The sequence below is a fragment of the Panthera uncia genome, assembly GCF_023721935.1.
Source record: "Panthera uncia isolate 11264 chromosome C1 unlocalized genomic scaffold, Puncia_PCG_1.0 HiC_scaffold_4, whole genome shotgun sequence".
In the NCBI taxonomy this organism is placed as follows: domain Eukaryota; kingdom Metazoa; phylum Chordata; class Mammalia; order Carnivora; family Felidae; genus Panthera; species Panthera uncia.
Genome location: NW_026057585.1, coordinates 74,540,090 through 74,564,874, shown reverse-complemented (window position 1 = coordinate 74,564,874; position 24,785 = coordinate 74,540,090). Strand labels below are relative to the sequence as shown.

General features: G+C 52.7%; 1 protein-coding gene across 1 annotated transcript; it reads right to left on the bottom strand.

Moving 5' to 3' along the window:
- Positions 1-9,766: 9,766 nt before the first annotated feature.
- On the bottom strand, positions 9,767-23,778 carry NT5C1A (5'-nucleotidase, cytosolic IA). The gene is made up of 6 exons (XM_049617418.1): positions 23,644-23,778; positions 16,763-16,930; positions 16,175-16,304; positions 14,853-14,975; positions 12,681-12,865; positions 9,767-11,157 (listed from the first exon to the last, which is right to left on the bottom strand). The coding sequence occupies exons 1-6, from the start codon at positions 23,776-23,778 to the stop codon at positions 10,792-10,794; spliced, it is 1,107 nt and encodes a 368-aa protein (XP_049473375.1). The 3' UTR covers positions 9,767-10,791.
- Positions 23,779-24,785: the final 1,007 nt, after the last annotated feature.

Below are 24,785 nucleotides of genomic sequence, written 5' to 3'. Positions count from 1 at the left end.
ATGCTCCCTGGTATTGACAAGGAAACCTCACTCTATTGCACCGTTAGTGATGATGGAGAATTTTAAGACCATCTGGCACAAGCCATCCTGGGGGTAGATGGGTGTGGGCCCTAGGGCCCAGAGAGGGTGTGTCAGTTCAGGTCTTCGAGGAGACATACCCTAAGGTGAATTAGAGGTGCAAGAGACTCATTAGGGAAACCACTTGTAAGGATAAAGGGTGGGAGCAGGGATGAGTAGGAAGATCCTTTTGAGCCTGACACCTGTGAAAGACAGGGAACAGGAAGGAGGACTGGGTAGGAAGAGCCTCACACTTCAGTACAGCTCTGACAAGGTCTTGGTCAGGCCTGGGGTAGAGATTCCCCATTAGGGGAGTCCCACAGCCAGCAGAAATAGCCCGACTCTAGTTTCTCCATTGTGCCCAGTCACTGACTGAGGGCAGTCCCGGGAGACCATGCTGTCTACTTCTTGAAAGTCACAGTGGATCTGAAGTTACAGCCGCTGGAGACTGTTCGCTAATGACAGTCCTTGCCGCCGCTTCTCTTGAAGGCACAAACGAGTGATGTACCCTCCTGGCAGCTGCAGAGGGTCCGTGCTTTGCAAGGTCACCCAGCCCAGCAAGCAGGTGACAAGTTCACACTCCTGGGATGTGGCTGCACTGTCCTAACATGGGGGTGAGCTTTAAACCACTTGGATCTTCGCAGGGCTTCCAGGGGATGCTTTGCCAGAGGAATGAAAGAATGACGATTCAGAGGAAGTCAGGTGAAAACATGGTGTTTCAAAGGGAATAGCACTGAATCTAGAGCAACGGCCTGGCATGAAATGTCCTTTCCGCAACTACTAGTGTGTGTCCTCAGACAAGTTCCTTCTCCTCTCTAACACTTGGCCTTCACCCTTGCAAGATGTGGAGGAGAATATTTCACTCATGCTTCCCCTGCCCAGATCCAAAACAGTCGGGCAAAAGGAACAAGTATTTTTATCTCTGTAAAGATGGCTCTTCTTCTTACACAGGTGCCCATTAAAGGCCAGTCCTCAAGCTTTCCCCTTGGAGTAACCCAAGTGGCAGAATATCATTTGTACGACCTCTGAGGTTCAAGGGGACATAGCTCAAACTAACAATGAAAGCTCAAAAATTTTTTTAAATGTTTATTTATTTTTGAGAGAGAGAAACAGCACGAGCAGGAGAGGGCAGAGAGACAGGGAGAGAGAGAATCCCAAGCAGGCTCCACGCTGTCAGTACAGAGCCTGATGTGGGGCTCCGTCCCACAAACCGCGAGGTCATGACCTGATCCAAAATCAAGTGTCAGACATTTAACCAACTGAGTCACCCAGGCACCCCCAAAGCTCAAATTTTCTGGTGTGTGTTTCATCTTAAAAATATACAGGAGAGAGTTAGTATAGAGTAGCACTTAAGATACGGACAACTTGAGTTTAAATCAAGCTCTGTGAGTTACTGACTATGGACTCCGGGTGAGTTACTTTACCTGTCTGAATCTCAGCTTCCTCCTTTGTAAAACAAGATAATAGCTTCATAAGGTTATTGTGAAGATCAAATTAATTGATTTATATGAAGTGCATAGAAAATCTATTATATTTACTGTTATGATGTGCATTTGTCATTTATTCCTCGAGTTACTTGTTCATAAAAAAATTTTTTTAATGACTTACTGGCAAATAAAACTGACCATCAATAAGGAAAAGGAAAGAAAGGCAAAGAAGTAGAACCGTTAGTTCTCAGGTCTCAGCCCTCAGGTCTTCCAGCTTTGCAGGTTGAAAAGCGAGGGCACAACAGAGGAGATAGAATTATGTGCCTGATTTCTCCATCCCATTGTTCCAAGGCACAGTCACACCTCTTCCATGTTGTAGGGATTTTGCTCCCAAATCCAGCCCAACATCCTGTCAGAAAGTGGAGGATTCAGTTAGGGCACCAGAGAGTTCAGCCTGTTTGCTCAAGGCCTGGGCAGGTGGAGATGTTGGACCACCAGCTCTCCCACCACCCCTCTGCACCCTGCCCTTTCCCTCACCTTAGACATGGCCCATCAGCGACAACCAGGATAAACAACTCTGGTACCGCTGGCCTTATGGACATTATAAAAACTTCACAATGAGACGGAGACATCTCAGAACACAAAATTTCCATGACGTTCCCAAGTAGGTGACCTCAGGACCCCTCAAGGAATCTGCTGGATGGGAGGTGTGAGGAAGGAAGTGGATGAGGAGTCGCATTTCTCCTTATCCCTGGCCGGCTGGGAAGGTGGAGAACTTCAGGCTGGAGAATCAAGGAGGTACAGTTGGGTCTAGTCTTGCTTGGAGGCAGCGAAATGGCTAAGGTAAACTTGGAGGTCCCCAGTTATACCAGGCTGATGGGTATAATGGTACGTGGGACTCAACCTCCAGGATGGCCCCTGATTATCTCCACTTCCTGGTGTTGACACCCTTGTGTAGTTCCCTCCCACACTGTATCAAGTTGGTCTGGGTGACCAATAGCACATGGTAGAAGTGATGATATGTCACTTCTGAGGCTGGGTCTTAAAAGACAGTCTTTTAAAGTAAGTTTGCCTTGCTCTCTCTTGGATTACTCTGGAAGAAGCCATAGCTATATCATGAGGACACCTGGGCAATCCCATGGCAAGGAACTAAGACTACCTGCCTACAGCCATGTGAGTGATCCACCTTGGAAGCAGATCGTCCAGCCCTTGACAAGTCTTCAGGTGACTTCAGTCCCAGCCAACAGCATGACCACAACCTCCTGAGACACTCTAAGCAAGAACCACCCAGCTAAGCTGATCCTAGATTCCGGCCCCAAAGAGACCGTGAGATAATAATTGTTTGTTGCTCTAATCTGCTAAGTTAATTGGCATAATTTGTTACAAAGCAATAGATAACTAATGTGCCATAAGACTTCCATGCCTTTGGTTTCCTACCCAGATGGGTGATCCTTTGGTGATCTTTTTAGGAGGGATATTCAAAATATTTTACAACCAGTTCCGAAATGACATTGGCTGCAAACAGCTGGCCCAGTCCTAACAGCCCTGAATTTGACTGTTCAATTATAGGCACATTTATTGACACCCACTTAGGGCTGGGGGACCCCAAAATGAAGCGGGAGATTCTCCTTTGGGATATGGAGGAAAGAACTATGGGCCTATATAGGATGCAAGGGAGAAAGTGATCTATCCCTTATGATATCCTGGGTTTTGAGAGAGCCTAGTTGAGGAAGTTGTATTTGAGATGAGTCTTGACAGGACCTCAGCAGAGGGGAAGTCGAGTGGCAGCAGAAATGAGGGTGGTGGACAGAATGGTGAAGAGGTATTGGCCCCGTGTCAGGGGGGCTGTGGAGGGGGCTGAGGAGTAGGGGGAAAGAAGTGTGAAGGCTGAGGCAAGAGTCTGAGTCATGCCCTTCCTCCTCCATCTCACACCCTCTCTTATCTCCTCTTCTTCCTCCCACCCCATTCCACCCTCCCTTGGTAGTTCCAGATGGGAACACTGAGTCCATTGAGCCAAGAGCACTATCAGGAAAAGCGTGCCTTCTGATGGGTTCAGGCTGCAGAATCTCCCCTCAGGGTGGCCTTCATGAGGGGGAAGGTCTACAGAGAGACTGGTACCTGGATGGAACTGATCTCAGGCCTGCTCACTACATGAAATGCCACTGGCATTTCTTGAGAGGACCAGTTAGTAAATATAATTGTGATGAAGGAAAAGAAGACAATAGACATTTATTTTAAAAGTCATCTATTTATTTGAATGGCTTTTATGAGGCAGAAGCTCATGTTGTAAAATTCAGGTATAGGACAAGCATGAGGAATGAGAGGGACCCACACTGACAAGCACACAGCACCCTGTATCACGTGACTGGGTAAATGCTGTGAGCCCAACAGAGCTGGGGCCCGGGGAGGGCTGATGGCAGACCATAGAGGGGCCGAGCTGAAAACGTATGAGCTGTCTCACCCCCTCCTCAGACAAGGGAACTCACATAGATAACGAAGCGCATGCTCCAACCGTTTAAGGAGGCACTTAGGAGATTTACCATAAAAAACAACCCAAGGAGGTTAGGTTGTAAGGAAGACCAGGGCAGCCCATGTTTGCCAAAGATATAAATAGACCTATAAAGATATAAATAGGGCTTCAGTCAGGTAGATACAAGCACACTATGTATAAGGCTTCACTTTAAATCTTGTTCTATATTGAGGGGGGGAAGGGGACTGAGATGCTTTTTAAGGAGAAACCAGAAGCTAAAGATACACATGCTAATAAAGTACTTGATATGCACACAGTTTAAAACACACAGGGATGAACTAGGTTATCTCTGAGGTCTCTTAAAGATCCTAAACTCTGGGAGCCTGAGTAAAATACCCTTACATGCTTAGTTAGTCGGTTCTGAAGAACCCAGTTCACTGGGCCTGGGCCAGAAGGTGCAGACAGGCGACTCCAGGGCTGGCTTGAGCCTGCAGGATGTGTTTTGTTTGGCCTGTGCAGTGCTTTCCAAATTCAAAAGAGTTGCCAACATTTAAAAGTCCAGATTTTTAGCTTCTCTTGAAAAACGGGGTGGGGATATCTGGCCACACCAGCACACATTCCCATGTGGCAGAAACCGTGTCAGACAACAGCATATGCACGCTCCCTTTCACTAAAGACTCTGCCTCTCTTCTCTCATTTATGTTTCCTGCCTGGTCCGTGGAGGCCCTTGTGACCAGGCCCAGACACCCAGTCCGTGGTGACCTCATGATTTTCTACCTGGTGGAAGCTACAAGCTTAGCCTTGAGGCCTTTATCCTAATTCCATGGTGGACCCATCTTAACAGTGGACCCACGGAGGCATTTTCACCCACAATCCAGGAGTATGGGAGGCGGTAACCCCAGTCTGTAGAACTTTCATTTGTCTTACAGGGACCTCTAATCCTAAGAAGATGAATAACTGAAAAATTGCCAGCCATATTTCACTTTCATAAATTCAATCCCAAAGGCTTTGGGGAGATACTTCCCGATCAAGGCCAAGAGTTAGTCATTTCTGGGCCAGACTAGAACACCCAAGCAGAGAAAGGAATCCCAGCCTAGATCGGGCTGGGCCAGGGGAGCAGGGAAGAAGGTAGCTTTTCTGGCCATGACCATGAGATGACCAGGACAGCTGCGTGAGGTTGGCAGGTTTTGCAGGTGTTAAGAAAGCTCCACTCATGTCATAGTGTGAATGACACCATCTGGATTCGTGCAGTATACAATCTGCCCAACTGTACGTGTTAACCCTGGGACTATTAGGGGGAGAAAAGAAATAAGTGGAAATGGTGAGGCAAATGCAGTCCAAAGGGGTGTCCTAGCACAGATTCTACCACTTCTTTCCCAAGACTGCAGGATGTAGGACTGAGAGGTAGAGGATTATAAGTCAAGATCTTGTTGGCCAGAGTCTGGAAGCTGGCAAGAAAGATAAGTGGCCCCCATGCTGCACATGTGCAAATGCTCATGAGATGATGGGAATGGCCAGAAGCAGTCCCAGGAAACAGGGCTGGCCATAATATGGGGGGCCCAGGATCCTTAGTTAACAGAGATAACCATCCTGTCCACTGTCCACACACACACACACACACACACACACACACAGTTGTCAGCAGATATATCTGACCCATTACACGCTCACATAAACAAACATACATGCAGTTTTTATCCTGTTGTACACACTCAGATGAATGTGTCCAAACACACAATCACAGTGGTTGCTGGTAAGAGCAATCAGCTTGTCACACAGGAAATTTTCAGTCCTTTCCTGCAGGAATCTAGCACAGCACCAACTAACACAGGAGAGAAAATCAACCCGTGAATAAAACTACCAACTCTGGCCTGTAGTGCCATCTTCTGGCGGGACACGGTATTGTACTTTGCCTCAAAATGGTGAAACCCAGTAGTTTCCCAGGCAGGGGATCCAGAGAAGCCACCAGCCCCAGGATGCCATCCCCCCTCCTCCTTGTGTTCTGCCCTAGTGGGGTGAGACCCCGGCGTCCTGAGTTGTACCACGGCATCAGAGAATGAACATTCAGGGCCTTGAATGCCCTCTGGAAAGCAATGCCCAACACCAACAGGGATGTCAAAATAGGGTTTCATCTTTCATGCCAACTCTAACTCACTGGTAGGGGCCGCCTGGAAGGCTGGGTTGAGAAGGCTTCTGAGGCCAAGTCTGGGCATATGGGAGAAGAGTATCATGATGGAACAGTGATGTCTACAGGTGGGACCACTTCCACACTTGCCATTCTTGCAGTGGATTCTGCAACCGTGGTAAGTTCCTAACCTGCAGGGTCCTAGATTTCTCGTGATGCACAATTCCACCGCGAGGGTATGTGTGTTTGTCGCTCACACCCGCATAGCACAAGACAATTGCCGCTCTGACTTTTGCTGGAGTTTTATCTCTTGCTTGATCAGTAACATCTGCGCCAGCTAAAGCCCTCACTGAAACTCTTCATGAAGAACTTGTTCTTGCTTCCACAGAAAGCTTGCAAATGACCTGTCAGATCAGAGTGCTGAAGTCAACATTGGGCACTTTGCTTTATCCAAAACTAATATTTAGCGAAACCCATCCATCTACCAGCACTTGTCACTTCCCGAGAGGCCCCATGAGGGCAATGACAAACTTACAAAGCCATGTTGGTCAGGTGTTGGGCAGCCATCTGGGCTCAGCCCTCGCCAGGGGTCCCGCTCCCTGCTCCTCACCCGTCTGTTTAGGAGGGCACGTTCAAGTCAAATTTGTGGATCAACACTTCAAATTACAACAGGCCATGGGTCACTTGAAAATAGTCAAAACTTGAAATCTAAAATCCTCAAATGCCAAGAGTCGGTTGCAGTCAACCTCAAGGCACTTAGCTGGGTGGGGCCTGAAATTTTCTGCAACCCTAATGATGCTCATTGATGGGCATGGAACCCCCACCCCCATGCTCCCCTTTCTGGCAGTAAAACCAGCATCTAACTCCACTGCTTAGGTGGATGTGAGCTGGTCTCTCCCAGTATGGGGCAGACTGGAGATGTTTGCCTTAGCCCAGGGTCAGATAAATATTTTCAGCTCCTTGTTCTCTGTTGAAAGAAGTCAACTCTGCTGTTGTGTGCAAACGCAGCCATAGACATATGTGAACCAACGGGCATGGCTGTGTTCCAATAGAAGTTTCTTTACAAGAATAGGTGGTGAGCTAGGTGTGGCCCATAATTTGCCAAACCCTGCATTAGCCCAATACAAAGGTCTTCAAGCTGGGCTCCAGGGAAGGGCGGCGGGCGGGATGTCTGGAGGTGCTTCAGGAGTTCTACAAACGTTTGGCTCTAATTTAAATCCCTCTTAGCTATTTAGGAAACTGCAACAAACATGTACCCACTTTGTCATGAAGCTTCTCTGGCCACCTCTATGCTGTCTGGGCTGGATGGCAGAATGGCTAAGAGCCTGGGTCCCAATAAACAGACATGCGCTTGAGGACCAGTGCGGCCACTTACTAGCTGCGTGACTTTGGGCAAGTTACTGTCTCTAAGTCGAATGGACGATGACCATCGTGCTGGTGCAGCCTCCTGGACGCCCCTCTGGTTGAACTGTGGGAAGATGGCATTGTCACAGTGGAAGATGGCCAGGGCAGCTGAGGCCATGGAAGGTCACTCGGGCTCAGGCCAGTGCTATTTACTAACTGTTATGGAGGTATTTCAATACCTTTATCACCAGTTTGGTGTACTGGTGCACACCAGTTACACCAGTTGAATATCATTGTAATGCCAGATCCACCGCGGGTTTGAACTTCTTGCTGGTTTTGATTTCTTCTGGCATTTTCTGCTGCATCCCCACCATTCTGATTGGGCACTCAGGAAAAGGAGGGAGGAGTTCTGCATTGATCTTAACAGCCTCAGTGCATAGAACAGGGCTTGTTGTTCTGTTCAGTGGCAGTTTCCTCTGGGTCTGGGACTTATGTTGGCAAGCACTTCCTGGGAAGTGTTCCACAGGACTTGTCAGGGAGCGGAACTGTTGGCTTACAGGGGTCCAGCATTTCAGGAGCTGTGGCCCCTCTGCCCCAGTGCTGCAGTCCAGTGGGGGCTTTGGTGCTCAGCTGTCTTTTTAATTTGCCTGGTGAGACAATCAAGGATGTTCCTTGCCCCGGAGCTTCTCCTCGCCACTGGAAACAATCAGAACGTGTGTCTGGCTGCTGGCTCGCCTGCCTCCAGGATTCTGGCCTTTGTAGCCACTGCAGGCTGTTTTCCAGGCCTGAGATGCTCATTTAGGGTTTTAATAATAGAATTGGACCCCAGTGTCGCTCACTGCCCAGGGCTATCCACGTCTATTACTGGTGGCTCCAGTGAAATCACGACTTTTACTACACCTTATCTTTCTGCTTCCAGCATCATATTTTTCTGCTTCCTGAGAGACTTAGCAGAATCAGGGCTGTTTATCACTAGGTTCTGGAAGCAGGACCTCTTGGTTCCCAGAAGCCCTGGGGTTTATCTTAATTAGGCGCCATCTGCTACCTAATATACATGTCTGCCCTGGTCATCCAGCCTGATACTATTCCATGAACCTCGGCTGTGCCCAGCTTTGCAGGCTGCTTATGGCTGTGGCTGGCTCTGTGAGCCCTAGAGGCTCGTCCAAGGGGGTGATTCTGATGGGGGGAGGACAGAGGCCCTTTTGTGGTCTAGTCAAGATCAAAGATAACTGCCTCTCTCACTGTCTTTCCTGCAGGCTGTTCTTAGGTCTCACTATCTCTGGGCTTGGAGCAGAGGGAGGAGCTCAAAAACAAGACCCTCTGCCCTGAGGCGTCCTCTGTTGGCGGGAAGAATCCTGCCCCTCCTGTGATAAGGCAGTCATTGGTGGGGTCTGCCCCAAGCACTTAGCATGGTCTAGACCTACCCCCCACCCCCCAGTTTCCCTGCAGCCCCCAACACAGAGTGAAAATCAGACCCAGCACTTCTCTTCTGGCCCCAACATTTTAAGAACCACCTCTGTCTTCCCACTTTTTTCTCCATCCTGGATTATCTTTCTGCAACTACTAACCTGCCCTACACTGCCCAGAACCATTACCCATTCGGACTCTGAGCCGAGTCCTCAAAATGACAAAGGTCAGAAGGTCAGGCCCCATGTGGCCCTTCACCCCCTTTTCCCGCCCTCATAAGCCGTTCCAACCCTCCTGCACACACCTCCAGGCTCCTGTCTCTATGATGGTTCCTGTGGCTTGCTTCACGGAGTGCTTGCTCACGGTGGGATTCTTCTCGGAGCCAGGCAATCAGTCGCTCACACAGACAGCTGCTCACCCTTTCTGGGTCTTCCTGAGGGACAAGTTCTCAGTGTCCCCACCCTCCCTTCATAAGGAGAGCCAGGCTCGTCTGCAAAGGAGGAGGCTGATTCATCAAGGAGTGAGAGTTCTCCGAGGGAAGTGGTGACAAAGGGGCTGCAGAGGCTCCTGCAAGGGTGGAGGATCCACTGGGGCGCTGCAGGGGGAGGTCACTTCATCCTGGAGTCCCTTGCACAGCATCCCAGTGACAGAGAGCTCAGTACTTCCGCTCGCAGTCCCATAGCTGGAGAATCTTGCTAGTGCACACACTTCAGCTCCTTGCTCTCTAGCTGGTCACTGTCTCAGATCCGACCTTCCCACGTCACCCGGGGTGGGCCGTCCCTCCCACGCAGGCAGGACTACCTCCCCCTTTAGCCCCTGAGCTTTCTTCCTCTGCATTTGGGTCCACAACAGTGAACCCCAAACCCCACCTCTTCTCCCACTGGCGGAGCTGCTAGGCAGCACAGCAGGATGCGATCATTGAGGGAGGGGGGGGGGCTGAGCTGAGGGGGTTGGGAGGCAGGAACAAAAGGAAATTTGGCTGAAAGCAAAAGCAAAGGGAGCACTGGGCAGGCTGCCACCACCACTCCTCCCCGGGAGAGCTTGCAGTGCCCCCTGCTGGTGGAAGGAGAGCTTGCGCGCAGGTTAAATTGGCTCCTCTCTCCTTCCGCAAACCCTGCCCCTGGCAGCTGACCCCTGGTGCATGACTCAGAGTAGAGGATCACAGGGAGCAGATGGGCCATCTTGTCCAGTGGTTTCCAAACGTGTGGGCATTAGAGGTAGGGTTGCTGCAGACAATTGTGCATTTTGCCCATCTGACAAAGGCCTCTGGCCTGAGGAGCCAGTGGGGGCTGAAAAACAGGCTACATGCTGCCGAGCAAGGCAAGGACTCCAGTGTGGGTCTGGGCCAACCCCCAGGAAGGGCCGTCTTTTTGAAATTCATTCTAGAGACAGTGCTCTTCTCTAATTGAACAAATGTACCATACGGACTAGCAGCGGCCCTATCACAGGGCAATCTTATTAAACCAAGCTTCTTGAGCTGAAGGAGACTTTGAAAACCACCTACAAGATGGGGGAACTGAGGGCCATGAAAGGGAGGGACTTACCCGAAGTCAGACAGCTAATGCCAGGACGGAGCTTAGAAGCCAGATGCCTTCTCTCTCAAAGCCATGTTCCTTGCATCCCACTGAGCTGGTTTTCATCTCAGGGCCCTTCCCTTCTTACCTGGCTCCTCTGACCAGGCCCCACCCTGGCTCCTCTGACCTGCCGCCCTCGTTCCCTCAACTTTCTCTGCAACCCAGCTACTCTGCAGTCTTCCTCTCCTTGCCGGAATCATGGCACAGTGTTTGCCCGAAAGAGGGGCTGGTGAGAATTCTGGCTCAGTTCGCATAATTCCCCACCAGTCCCTCACTCGTGGGGATGGGAGCAGTCGTGTAGGACAGAGTGGTGAGGAACTAGAAGGGTCCACTGGACGACATGGTGAAGTATATGACAGGGGGCTGTGCCTGGAGCTGGCAGCTCAGCTACTGTGCAGATGGGGCCTGCTTCGCAGGTGCAGCCTGCTGGGGTGTCTGTGCCACACCGTAAGGCACATGGGCGGCCACTGTGCCCATCTCCTGAGCCCCAGCCACATGGAACATCTGGTCGTCGAAGAAGATGTGTGGGCGGATCTTCTCAAGAAGGGGGCCCTTGGGCGCTCCCGCAAGGAACAGGGCTTCGTCTGTCTCCAGGCCCCAGCTGCGCAGGGTCTTGAGAGCCCGGGCCCCAGAACTGGCCGCGCTGCGTGCCGTCACCAAGTAGGTACGGATTGGACACTCCAGCCGCAGGCCCTTGGAGTAGAACTTCTTCTGCAGCCTACCCAGTGCCTCTAGAAAGCCCTTCAAGGGGCCCTACAAGAAGGCAAGGGAACACTGTGAGCCCGTCCGTCTCCCAAACATTTGCCCCCTCCCCCCTCCAGCTGGGCTCCTTCCTAAAGCACGAGCGTCTTGTTGTTTGGGACAGGAAAGCTTCTCGGGATCCCCAAATCTCCCACTTCCGCTATGCCTGCTAGGGCCACTGTGTGCATCAAGGGGACTGTAGGTACCTATACTGGTCTGGTCTCCACACTGCTGTGATTGGGGATGTCTGTGTCAGAATAACCATACCAGAGCAACTGTTACTCTGTACGTCCATCCATGTGCCCACCAGGTACATGGGTGTCTGTCCTGCAGCTGTGTAAGTGTGGCCTTCTGTGCTCATCAGCAGGGAGGATATTAAAAATACTTAGTAACTATGGCATGGGCACCCTCCAGCTGCAAATAACTGGGACAGACAGACCAATGGGTACCTGCTGAATATCGACCCTACCCATTGGGCACAGGTGGCTCAGGGTGTCGTGTTCCAGCTCTCTAGGGTCAGGGAAAGGATTTACTCTCTACTGTGCCTAGAACAACAAAGCTTAATGAAGATGTGTGAATAAAGAACCAGATGCTGATGAAGAGGGAAATCGCAACAGCAGCTGGAGATGAGGGCCTGTGGGCTACTAATCTTGGAGACCCCTCACTGGCTGGGTGAGCCAGTGAAACAGGGGTCACTGGCAAGCAGTGTTCTCCTGGGACTCTGCCTACCACTTAGTGGTAAAACTGTCCTGCTCTGGATTCCCGGGGATTTCAGAGGAATCCCAAAAGAATGCAAGTTGGATGACTATCCGGGGGCCACAACTACAGAGAGCCTGCTGAGCTCTGGAGAAAGAGGTTCTGGGATTATTGAGTAACGAGATTTTTGTTAAAAGCGCAAATAGGAGCTCCCAGGGGGTCTGAGAATCCCAACACTTCTAACCCCAGGGGGTTTTCACAGGCTCCAGGGCACAGTCTCAGGGAGACTCCAAGTCATGGGAGGGCCCCTGAGCCTCCCGGTGGCCAAGGGATGGATGGCAGGAGGTGGGAGGGCCTGTGTGGCCCAAAGCAGGTAGGCTGCTGCAGACCCCACCCTCGTCTGGATCTCCTGCCCCCTGAGGAGCCGTCCAGCTTTTCCTTTTCTCCAGTGAGGTAAATGGGAGCTTCTTGAGGACCTGGGAGACTACTCAGAGGGGTGAGGGAATCTCAGAGAAGGAACAAAGGCTCCAGAGAGAAGATGGCAGCGCTGGGGAGAGGGTGAGGCCTTTGAAGAGAGGAGGGAAGCTTCGGAGAGGGCAGGGGAACTTAGACAATGGGGGCTTCAAAAGGGGGGTGGGATTGCACTGAGGTAGATGGGGTTCATTGAGGGGAGCCAGGGGTCAGGTGAGAGGGATGAGGGCTGGAGGCCTGGTTGAGGGGACCCAGCTGGATTCTGGGCTGAGCTTGGGGTTTGGTTCTGGGCTCAAAGTTCCAGCCAAGGGCAAGTTCTGGGGACCCTCCTTGCCCCTCTCAGGGGTTCTGGGGAGTGTGTGGAGCACCTGAGCCAAAGGTTTGTTCTCGTGGGCCTTCTCATGCTCGAAGAACCTGTCCAGCCCATGGGCCTTGACGATGCGCTCCGACTCATCGGAGAAGAGCACAGCATCCCCATCGAAGGCCACGCGCAGCTGATTCTGGGATACAGCCACGTCCCTGCTGGGGCTGAAGATGGTGGCGGCTGCAATCCCTGGGCAGAGAGAGGCAAGCGTTGTCTGCTTTCATCTAGGCAATGGGGGGGGGGGGGGGGGGGGGCCCGGGGGCCCCCCCCGGGGGGGGGGGGGGGGGGGCGTGCTTGGTTGGGCGGGGGGGGGGGGGGGGGGGGGGGGGGGGTGCCCTGACACCTGCCTCAGCTGTGTGGGGCCAGGAGACCGCTATCTCAGGCTGTTCATGTCCCACTGGCCTCACCCAGGAGTCAGAGCAAGGCTAATGAGGGCTCATTTTTCAGAATATTTAAAAACTGGCCAATAAAAATGGACAGTGGCTTTTGCTCTGAGTAGGACTTTGAGGGTGCTGGCCCAGGTCAGGGTTTCCTTTTAGTTGCTGCTGTGTGGGAAGGTCTGGGGTGGGGGCAGCAGGAAATAGGGGTCATTCAGCAAACGCAGGGAAGCAGCTGTTTATCAATCAGTAGGGAGAAATTTCAGTTCTTTAATACCTAGTAAGGTCATGCTGGTATACCAGCTGAATGTCAGTCCTGACCGGAAGGAAGAGCCCCTCAGGTCACTTTTGTCCTTCTAGGAGCTCCTTACAGTCACCTGATGTTGACTCGCTAGGGGCTGGGAAGGAGCCCCAACCTGGGCTTGGCCTCAATTACACTCTCCTGTTGATTCTGGCAAAGTCTCTCACCTTCTCTGGACCAAGGTAGAGTTAAGGGTGTCTGAGCTCTGTCTGGAGCTGAGATTCCAGGCTGAAGCCTATAGGCACCCCCAGTCCACTGTCACAGTGACCACCAGGTATGCCCCACTCAGGCCTCCTTAAAGCAACATGGGTGACCATCAAGGGCAGTCCCAATGCTATGTGACTGTGTACATAGAATCTCTGCAAGCCTGGGCTTCTCCAGGGGTCAGGGATGCCTGTGGGAGCCCTGGCCCCAGACCAGAGCAGCACTGGACAGCAGAGAGCCAGCGCTAGGAGGCTGGAGGCCTGGGGATCTGTTCTCTAGCTACCATCTCTCCAAAGGCTGCTTCAGCCGTGCTCTTGGGAATCTAGGCTCACAGAGGCTGGACTAGGGCAGAGCTCTGCGAGGAGAGAGCAGCGCCAGGCTCCCTTCAGCAGCCTGAGGATGCTCTAAGTAGGACCAGGTCCTGGGCATCAGGCCAGGCACCTTCTCAGCACCTGCAACACTGGAGCCAAGATGAACCAGGACCACCCGACTCTGGGCAGGGCCTCCCTCCTGACCATCCCCTGCTTGCTAGCCTGAGCTCAAATTACAGACATATAGAGACACACATGCAGGCCAGTGCCAAGGCCCCAACCAGAGGGTGTGACATCTGCCTAGGGAAATCACTTCCGGTTTCTGGTTAAAGAAAGCCTCTTGGAGCCCAAAGCAACTCAAAAGAGTGAGGCATCAGTGGGAAAGAGGCCAGGCTTCTAGGCAGGAGACAGCATGAAAGAAGAGGAAAGTGGGTATATTGTTGGTTGATAGAGAAACCCACCAGTAGTGTTCAGCCTGAGGAGCCGTCTCAGGCAGGGGGACAGTCCTTCCTCCCCTTGGGCCCGTTTTCTTCCACGAGCAAGGGGGATATGCACCCTGTCAGGAGGGCCGAGACTGTGGATGCCACCCAAACTGCCACTTGAGAGAGACACATGGACTCTGGGAAATTCTCTTCGTCAGTACTTGCAGCTGAGTCTCCTAACTTCACCTCGGCACGGCCAGGCCAGCTGCTGCAATGCCAGCCATTTCCCAGACCGCAGTGCTCAGGATGTTCTAGATACTGACCTTCTTCCCCACTGGCCCTGCGAGGGGCGGAGGCTGCTCATGGTCACACAGGAATCAGAACTACTGACCCGGAGTGTTCTTAGAAGGGAGTACAGGTCATAGGAATTAAGGAAGGTACTTCCTTTCCACTTACCATGGTAACCTTTAGCACCTGCTCAGAGCTTTAGGACCAGGCCCCGCACCCCCCGAAACCCCTCTGTCAGACTCCCCCATATTCTCCCTTCCCAGTTTGACTCACCTTCATCAATGGCTTCCCGCACTTTTTCCGCATCAGCTGACAGGTAGAGGTTGGTGTGATAGGCCTTGAGGTAGCAGATGGGGCTATTCCCACCTGTCATGCAGAACCGCTCAATGAACAGGTCTGGGGAGGAGGTAGAGAATACCCAGGTGATGCCCGAGTCAACCCTCAGGGCCTCAGAGTGGTCCTTTGGTGTCCAGTGGGTGCCATATTGGTTCTGAGTGGTGGTGGGGCAGCAGAGGGATTCTCTGAGTGATTTTACGTCACCATTCCCCTCTCTGAGCCCCTCCATCCTTCATTCATGTAACATGGATGGGCAACCAGGAGTGACTGCTTGGCTCAGGGTAATATCTTCTTGCCAGGTAGTCACAGTACTACAAAAGGTGGGTCCCCAGCCAAGCCTGGCCCTCCTGGCCATAGCTGATTGGATAGGGGCAGACACCTGATCCAAGCTGGGCCAATCAGATCCTCTCCAAGCCTTAGCTGATAGTGACTCCCTGCCCCTGTGTGCGGAGGCTATAAAAAATTTGGTGGTTGGTTAAGAGGCTGTCTGAGCCCACTGAGTTATTCCATCACTACCCTAGCCCCCATGAGGGACAATCCACAATGGAAGGGCTAATGCCTGGTGCAGCAGGGGCCCTTGAAGGCCATGCTCCAGTACTGTAGATGGTGTCTCCTGTTTACTAGGTGCTTATGTCCTAGGGCACTTAAATATTTTGAATATCATCGCTCCCAGCGATTTGAAGTTAGAATTTTAAAAATGCCACCGAAGTTCTGTTGGTTGCTTAAAACAAGAACTTGTAAACTTATAAAGCTAGCCCTGGAGGATCTATTACTTCCAATCAAGAGTTTGGACTAAGACACAAAGTCCCTTCTCTCTGACAACTGCACCTACTTCACCTAGCAGCCTTGTGAGGCCTGTGAGCCCCACTGAAGACAGAGAAACTGAGGCACGGAGGCAGCAAGTGCCCTGCCCAATGCATAGGCAGGGTGGCCTGTGCAGTGGTGTACCGGAGCTGGCTTGTACCAGCTTGCGAGAGCCTAATGTTAAGCATTCAGGGATTTTTTTTTTTTTTTTTGAGCCAGTTAGATTGTTCAACTGTTGACAACTTGAAACCAGCCATGGTGGGAATATTTATGCCCTAAGATGGCAATCAGAGTTTTTGTTTGTTTGTTTGTTTGTTTTGTTTTCTTAAAGACCCAGCTTACTAGCATACCCCTGGGCTCAGGTTTCAGTTGGTATCACCTCCCTCCTACAGAAGTGTGGCCCTATCCCCAAGCCTCTAGTAAGGGTGTCCCATGGCCAAGCCCCTGATGCTCACCGTAGTGGTTGATACTGTTGATGAGACGGACGCCCACTTGAGCGTGGTTGTTGGTCACGAGGACAATGTCAAAGATGTCCTCACTATCGGGGTACAGCTCCCGCAGCCGCCTGTTCACAGCCTCCAGAGCCTGGATGGGAGAGAGGACCCTCTTGCTCAGAGCCCCGGGGACTGATATCTGGAGTTGGTAGCCAGGGCTGGGGAGGAGGGGGGTCAGCTGGGATCTAATGGTGGGAGAGTGGGAGAGGGGAGGTCAGGGACTGGCCAGGGGTGAGAACAGTGGACTTGGACTGTCTCATCCTAACCTCAGCCATCATGCTGGTTGATGGCTGCACAGGGGCGCCTCACTAAAGGGGTGAGTGGAGGCTGAAATCCAGTCCATTTCCACTCACCAAGCTAGTTACCTGGAGCGGGCTGCATTAGCGCAGAGGATGGGGCAGCTTCTTCCCACAATGGCTCTGTCCCCTTGCCAAGCCAAGTTCCCGTGGGCTGGCATCTGCCCGGGGGTGGGGGGGGGGGTGGCTTTCCTTACTCAAACACCTAGGAGTGCTTTTTCTGATCCCCACAAAAGCACTACATGGCACCCACCTTCACGAAGGGGAAGGCCGGCCCGGGGCTGAAGGGCTCATTCTCATGTTCCAGCTGGTAGCGCACATACTCCTCCACGCCCTGCTCCGTGTAGATGCGCTGCTCCTCGTCCATGCGGAACAAGGCTCGGGAGGACACAGCAATGGTGACAGCATTCTGAGGCTTGGGCTGTGCAGGTGCAGGAGGAGGGCTGTTACTCACACTCCCTGAGGCAGGTCGCACATGCCAGCTTCCCTGGGCACTGGGGACAGGGAGAAGACCCAGGCCCCGTCTCTGCTGTAAGAAGCCTCAGCCTCGGGCAGGGGCAGACCTGGGTCAGGACCCCCTCCATGCGGGACCCAGCCAGGAACTGAGGGAGATGGTGGCTCCCCACCAAGGAGCATGATCTGGTGGGAGGGATATGCCCTTGGGCAGTCTGCAATCTAGTCAGCTATTTGGACACAATGGAAAAATGAATACAGTGTATGTAGCCAGAGTATTGATGCCCAAGATGGTCTCCTGATGGGTTCCATTACCAAATGAGAGCTATATGCCCCTTAGGAAGAAATGGTGCCCAGAAACGTAGCAGTTACGTAAGAAAATTTATCTCCAGCCCGGATCTTTCTCCCGAGCTCCAGACTTCTACATCTAACTGCCCAGTTGATCAACAGACACTCAAACTCAACGTGCCCAAAGCTGAATTCCCACCACCCCTTGCACCTCCAAACCTGATCCCCCACCCACCTCCTCATCTCATTCTCAGCACCACCATGGACTCAACACTAAGGTCAGAGCTGAGATGTCAACCTCAGCTCCTCCCTGTTCCTCAATTCCCCCTCCCCCACCAATCAATCAATCAATTAATCAATCACCAAAACCCGTCAACTGTATAGAATCCATCTACTTCTTTGTGTCTTCCCTGCCAAAGTCGAGCCCATCACCATCTCCCACCCCAGGTCATCCATATTGTTGTCAGGGGATGTTTCTCAAGTTCACATCTGATGATGACCCTCCCCCTTTCAGTGGTACCCACTCTTCTTAAGTTCTGTTCCATAGCCTTGAGTATGGAGTAGAAAGCCCTTTGAGACAGACCCCTATCTCTCTCCACTGTCACCTTCCTGTCATCCCACTTTGTTCAGTCTGACCTTTCTCATGTCCGAACATACCCTTCTGTCTGTCTCTGAGCCTTTGCATGTGATGTCCCCTCTGCCTGATCTGCTCTTTCCTTGACTCCATCTAGCTAACTTCTTTTTTAGTGTTTATTTTTGAGAAAGAGAGACAGAGAGAGAGAGAGAGAGAGAGAGAGAGAGAACATGAGAGGGGGAGGGGCAGAGAGAGGGAGACACAGAATCCAAAGCAGGCTCCAGGCTCCAAGCTGTCAGCACAGAGCCCGACATACAAACCATGCGATCATGACCTCAGCCAAAGTCAAATGCTTAACCTACTGAACCACCCAGGCACCCCTCCATGTGGCCAATTTCTACCCAACCTGCAGATCTCAAACTGCATGTTGCCTGCAGGAAGTCACCCCTTGCTCCTAGTCCTGGGCTTGCTACTCCTCTCATAGATTTCCTTTTTTAATCAAATTTAGTGCAGCCTTCATTTAACGATTTCCATTTCTAGACAGATCTGGGGAGGAAGCAGGAACCATGCTTAAATTCTGAGGGAGCAAGAACCAGGACTATCTTGTTTATTTACTGTATCTAGAGTGCTTAAAACTGTGCCTAGCACACAGCAGGTGCTCAGTAAATTTGCAATGCTCAAGTAATCTGTTTCAACGAGAAACAGTATTTGCCACGACAAACTTAATGAGAACTGGACATTCCAGCGCAGTAGCCCGATCTGCTCAGATTGCTTGACATATGGTAGGGTGCTCAGAGAATACTTTTTTGGTTGATGCAAATTTTACAACCATTAACTGGTCCTTTGTGCCAGGACCCTGGGCTCTGCCTGGGAGTGGCCCTGGTAGTGACTTGGCTCCTGCCCTCAGAGTCACAGGCTAGTAGGAAGAAAAGCAGGTAAACGGAGACACAAAAGGGGGTTAGAATGAGTAATAGAACACAGGTGAAAGCAGAGTTTTGATGACAGGGGTTCACAGTAGGCTGCCACGGGAGAGGAGGTATTTGCATGGAGCCCGGAAGGAGAAGTCAGGTGAAGGGAGGCATAGGAGGTGAACACGTGCACAGTGCATTCACAAAGGTGAGCAGAGACCAGGGCAGGTGTGGGTGGAGATGAGCCCAGAAGAGGGGGCAGGTGCTAGAAGGCCTCTGTCGGGGCCTGAGAGGGCCTCAGAGCTCCCTCACCACCTGCAGTGGAATGGGGAAAGGGGCGCCACCACAGACAGCAGCTGGACCCTTTATAATCCGCGGGGAGGATTAGAATGTGGGTGCTTGCCTGTGGGTGCACACGCACCCAGAGTCCCAGCACATCTGTGTGGCCTGAGCATTCCTGGAACTGTGATTCCCACTTTATAGATGAGGAAACACAGGTGCAAGGTGGGAGTAACACTCATAAATGGGCCTCAAATTCTGACCTGCTGCTGCCAGCACTGTGGGCCATGCACTCAACCCCATTGCTTCCCTCTGGAGTCAAGCCTGGGTCCCAATCAGTTGACAACATTGAGCGATTACCATGTGACAGGCACCGTGCTGGAGACATGGCAGGAAACAATACAGGCATGATCCTCGCTCCCATGGAGCTTATGATCTACCCCCAAGGCAGAGATCTGTGCCATCCTTTAGAACAGCATTGTCCAGTAGAACTTTCTGTGATAATAGACACGTTCAGTGCTGTCTGTGTGGATACGTGTGGCTACGGAGCAACTTGAAATGTGACTAGTGAGACTGGGGAACTGGATTTTTAATTGCATTGAGTTTTAATCAATGTAAATCTCAGTGGCTACGAATGGCTAGTGGCTAATGGAGCTCTAAACCTCAAAGTAGTAACAGAAGACCAAAGAGTTCCCCAAGCTCCTGTGGTAAACCTCAGTTTGCATTTGACTTTTACCCCAACCAAGATGGTGTCTGTGGCCAGCAGGGCCAGGGAAAGGCAGTGACAAGACAGGTGCCTCTTCTCTGGGACTCAACCCAAGTGCCTCTCCCAGTTGCCAAGCACCCCCTGATCATGGGTTGGGTACCTCCCGATCTCCTTGGCAACTGTGAGCTTTCAAGGAAAAAAGGTAAAGTTAAAAGACCAAAAGGAAAGCGGTGATAGAGGCCTGGCCAGGGATGGTGAGGGTGGGATAGGGGGAGTGGGGAGACCACTCTTATAAACCCAGGAAACCTGCTGGGCTTCAGGACAGGGCCTGAGCTTGCTCCACCCCCTGGGCTTCCTGCCCCCAGGGACAGGCCCATCACCCCTTCAAGGACAGACAGCCAGCTGCCCTCTCGGCCCCTTCAGGCAGGTTCCCAAGTCAGCCGCTCCAAACCAGGCAGCCAGCCAAGGTCTCGCTCCTCACTTGCTGTCCCACAGTCCCTGCCAGACTACTGCATTCTGGGTCCCCTCTGGCTGAGCTATTCAGACCCCATCCCATCCCAGGAAAAACATCCCAGTTGCCTTTCTTCTTTTATAAATGGGGGAGTAGACTCAGAGAGGGGCAGAGTATTACTCTAGGTCACACAGCAAAGTCAAGGCAGAGCCAGGTATGGAAGATCCCAAGTCTCTGGTCTCTAACTTGGCCTCTGTCCACACAGCAGCACCTCCCCCCATAAACCCCTCCTTGATTGCTCCCAGATGACCCCAACCCCTTCCATGTCAGCCACTTCCTTGGGATCCTTGGCCCACACAGACTTCCCCTTACAGATTTGAGAGAAATGATGAGGGAACACTATGCCCTAAGGTGGAGGTTCCTATGGGCAGGGCTCTCTCTCTCTCCTCAGAATGGAGGTCCCCAGGGCAGGACCCTTCTGCCAGCTCCATCTGCTTTGACACTGTACAAGTGGGATAGGTTCTTAGGGCCCAGAGGGCATGAACTGCTGTGAGAGATACAGAGAGAGTGGCCTCTCCAGGCTTTAGGCAGAGCTGAAGGGACAGGTGAAGGGCTGACCAGAGCTGGGGAGAAGCCAAGCACTTGGAGAGGCCCCTGGACCCGGTTGCAGAGGAAGGCCACCCCTTCACGTGTTGTCAGGCATACCTGGGAACAGTTCCTCCAGAATGCAGAAGGAAATCCAGATTCCAGACCGGGAATTGGGTCAGAGCAACCCTTCTCCCAGACCAGGGATTCAGCCCGAGAACACTGGGCTCCAGGGAGCCACAGTCCTGCCAGTTCTCTCTGCCTTTCACGGGTGGGCGCTGGGAGACCGGTGAGGGGGGATAATGCAGGAAAGGCGGCCCTGCCCAGCCTGCCAGAGGAGCTCTCATTTAGACTGACAAGATTCTGCCTGTTGGGCCCAAGAGAGGAACGTAGCCAAAAGCTGTTATTTCTAAAAAGTCATGCTGGGAGAAGAGCTGCTGGAAGAGAGAGGGACAAGCTAGGTCTGGACTGAGGAGTTCTCTGACCCCATGAGGTGAGGGGCTCCTATGGGCTTTCAGGGCTTAAATATTTCACTCAAGCCCCCAGGAATGAGAATAAGCTCTAATGGGGCCCAGGAGGCCTAAAGCCCCCAAAATAGCCTTTGGGAGGGGAGGCTGCTACAGGAAGGAGCGGGGGGCTGGGAGGCCGCCAGGTCCTGGCCTCCCAGAGGACCATGATGCATCAGGGGTCATGACTGACAACTGGACCTGAGCTCCCTGGTTCCACGGAGGAGATACACTGGTGAGCTCCACACACGACCCCCGTCCCAGTCTCCATCCCCTGGGCCATGGCCATGACATTAGTCAAACTTCCTCCTCAGGCAGGGACCAGCCTCCTCACTGGTCTGCCTGCTGCCAGACTCACCCTCTCCCAGCCATCTCCCACACAGCCCCAGAACGATCTTGCTAAAATGAAATGGGACCAAGTTAATCCCTTGCTGAAAAATCCTTCAATAGCACCCTAATCGTTGTCATACTTTTTAAAAAGAAGATTAAACTTTTATTTCAATGAACTCCTGGGCAGAACCCCAATATGTAAATCAGATATTACTATAGCTTATGAGTATAAATTTATTTTACTAATTTACTATTTGATTCAAATGTATTACATGCACATGACATATTATAATGTCAACCAATGGAAATGGCACAGTTGTACAGGTGATAAATTTGAAACTGGGGGTTAGGCTGCCAATGCAGACTTACGCTTCATCATCTAGTTATTTGTTTCTGTGTTTGTTGGTTTTTGCACAGTATTGAGAAAGTCCTGAGTCACACCAATAAGCAGTTGTAAATGGTAAAAAAAAAAAAAAAAAAAAAAAATTGTATTGTTTTAAACCACAAGTCTCAAGATACTCAGCAATAGTAATTGCCAGCAATTTCAAGATAATCTTCTATTAAGCAGTTCACAGGGAAAGCTTTATTCTGAGTTTTGCTAAAAAAGAAAAAAAAAAAAAAAAGAACCTGCAGCATAAGTTAATATGTTGGTGGTATCCAAGGTGCTAAGACGTCCACATAACACATTTGAGGGAACTGAGCTTTATTACACATTTTAATTGTTTAAAAGGAAGTTGGAAGGAAAATGAAAATAAATTTGATCTGCATATAAGCAGACCCCCAGAAACATGGGGCCCCAATGGAACCTAGTTTTAAAACCCCTAACCCACTGAATACCCAGGCTCCTTAATATGGCACTCAAGGCCCCATGTGGGTCTCTGGCATCGCTCTGATGTATCTCTCAAAGATCCTGCGTTCTCCCGCTCAAAGACATCCCCAAGCCTTTTGCCCATCCTGTTTTCCTGTCTGCCTGGGAAATGCTGTCTACTCAGGCTTTAAGGTGAGCTCAGATACCACCTCTACAAAGCCTTCCTTCGTGGGCCGTCACTTGCTCCCCTATGCTCCCTCTCCCCCCATCCCAGGAACCTTGTAGGGTCTTTTATCTGAGGTCTCACTATGTCCAGGGTCTCCCTCAGTGCACTGTGAGCTCCTGAGGCAGGGACTCAACCCAGTTCATCTCTCAATCCCCACTGCTGAGCAGGGAGGGCCTAGAGGTGCTGCAGGGAATGACTGTTGACAGGGTGGGCCTCCTGGGGAAGGCTGGAGGGAAGCAGCAGGATGCTTTAAGGTCAGGCTGGTGCTGTTTAGAGGATGCCTCTGGGCCAACCTCCGTTCAGTCCCCTTCCCAAGCTGTGAGATCTGGGAAGCAGGGATGAGCAAGGCCAAGGCGAATCTGTCCTATGGGGAGAGGAGCTCTCTCCTCTGTGTGAGTATCAGAGGGCTGGGACCACCATGGGGGGCACGGGGATGTTGGTGACTACTGGGATGGGAGCAGAGCCCGGAGCTGTGCGGCGGAGTCCAGCGTCGGGAGCCCTGAACACAGAGCGAAGATCCCAGTGCAGCTTAGGACGCGGGCAGCGCAGCACCCTGAGCCCAGGGCGCAGGGCCTTGAGCCAGAGTCCGAACGCAGGCGCTCGGGTCCGGGGCCCGGTGCCCAGATCGCAGGGACCTGAGCGCACAGCGAGGAGCCGGGTTTCCAGTGTCAGGTTACCCGAGCCCGGGGCGCTTCCGTAGGCGCCGCAGACCCGTTTTGCCAACAAGTGCTGCTGTCCGCGCGCCCCTGGCCGCCCGCTGTCAGAGGAGCTGGGCCCTGATGACAGCATGGGGGAGGGGGTCCTGGCGTGGAACCCGAGCGCCGGTTAAAACAACAACATCAACACCGGCGCGGAGCTCCCAAAATAAACGTGAGCCAGCGCCAACTGCCCGGCGCATTCTGGTGCTGAGGAGCCGCCTCCCCTCCCGGAGGGCCGCCACGGGCCCCTCTCTAGGGGGCTTACGACCCTCCCCCGGTGACCCTTCCCCAGCCCTCCTCCGTACCCAGGCCCTGATGTTACCGATTTGGGTTTCTTCTTGGGCGCGAGGTTATCGTAGAAAGTCTTGGTTTCCTCCCATCGCGGGGCCGCCGCGGTCTCTGCCCCTGGCCTGGGCTCGCGGGGCTCGCGGGGCTCGCGGGGGTCCCCGAGTTCCATGATCCGGCTGCGACCCGGCCGGCGGGAGCAGGCGGCGGCGGGGACGCGGCGCTGGCAGGGCTAGGCTGCAGCAGGGAGGCGCGTCCCGGGCGTGAGAAGGGGGCGGGCCGCGGCGGGGAGTGTGCGCGCGCTAGCCCGCGGGGGGCGGGAGGGAGGGTGGCTAAAATCGCCCTCCTCGCTGCCCTCGCGTTGCTCTTTGCGGGATGTGTACTGGGTGGCAGCGGAGTCCAGGAATGAATGGCGGCGGGGAGGGGGCACTAGGGAGGGTTTGGCCTCTGGGACTCGCAGGGGGAGGGGCCCTAAAGCTGGGCTTGCGGGCCGCTGCGGATTCCGGATTTCGGGGATCGTGTTCTTCACTGGTGCTCAGGGGCACCCAGAAAGGAGAGGCCTCACAACTTTTTTTCCCAGGATAGTGATCCCCAAAGAAGAAAATGAAAAGCTAGATTCCCCCCCCCCCCCCCCCCCGCCCCTTGTCCACCCCGCCAAAAGCTAACCCGCCTCTTTCCCCTCTCGTGCCAGGACCCTGGGGATCCGATTGGCGTCCCCTTCTCCCAGACCCTAGTCTATTCTGAAGAGGGAGAGGGGGTGGTGGTGGATGGACAGCTCCGTCCAGGAGCAGGACTCTGCTCCTAGCCGGGCACACAATAGAGGGCCCAGCTGGGCAGCTATTCTCAACCAAGGGTCTTTAAAGTCCCTGGTAAGACCAGGTCCCCTCAGCCTGGCGGGGGACTCAGGCCCGGGAGACACCCGGGGACTCCGAACCCAGGTTCTTGCTGGCCCCTTGAGGGCCAGCAGAGGGTGCGTGTTCACAGGTTCCACCTGCAGAGCTTGGGGTGGTTAGTCACAGGCTATGGAGTGACTGAAAGGAGGAAGAGTAGAAAAGGAGTTTGGGAACCAAAGACAATTGGTCTGGAGTTCCAGGGCACTGTCTCCCCTTGGTGCAGAGCCTAGGGTGCAGCCACTTGTGCCACCTATCCCAAGGCACAGGTCAGGAAGCAGACAAGGGG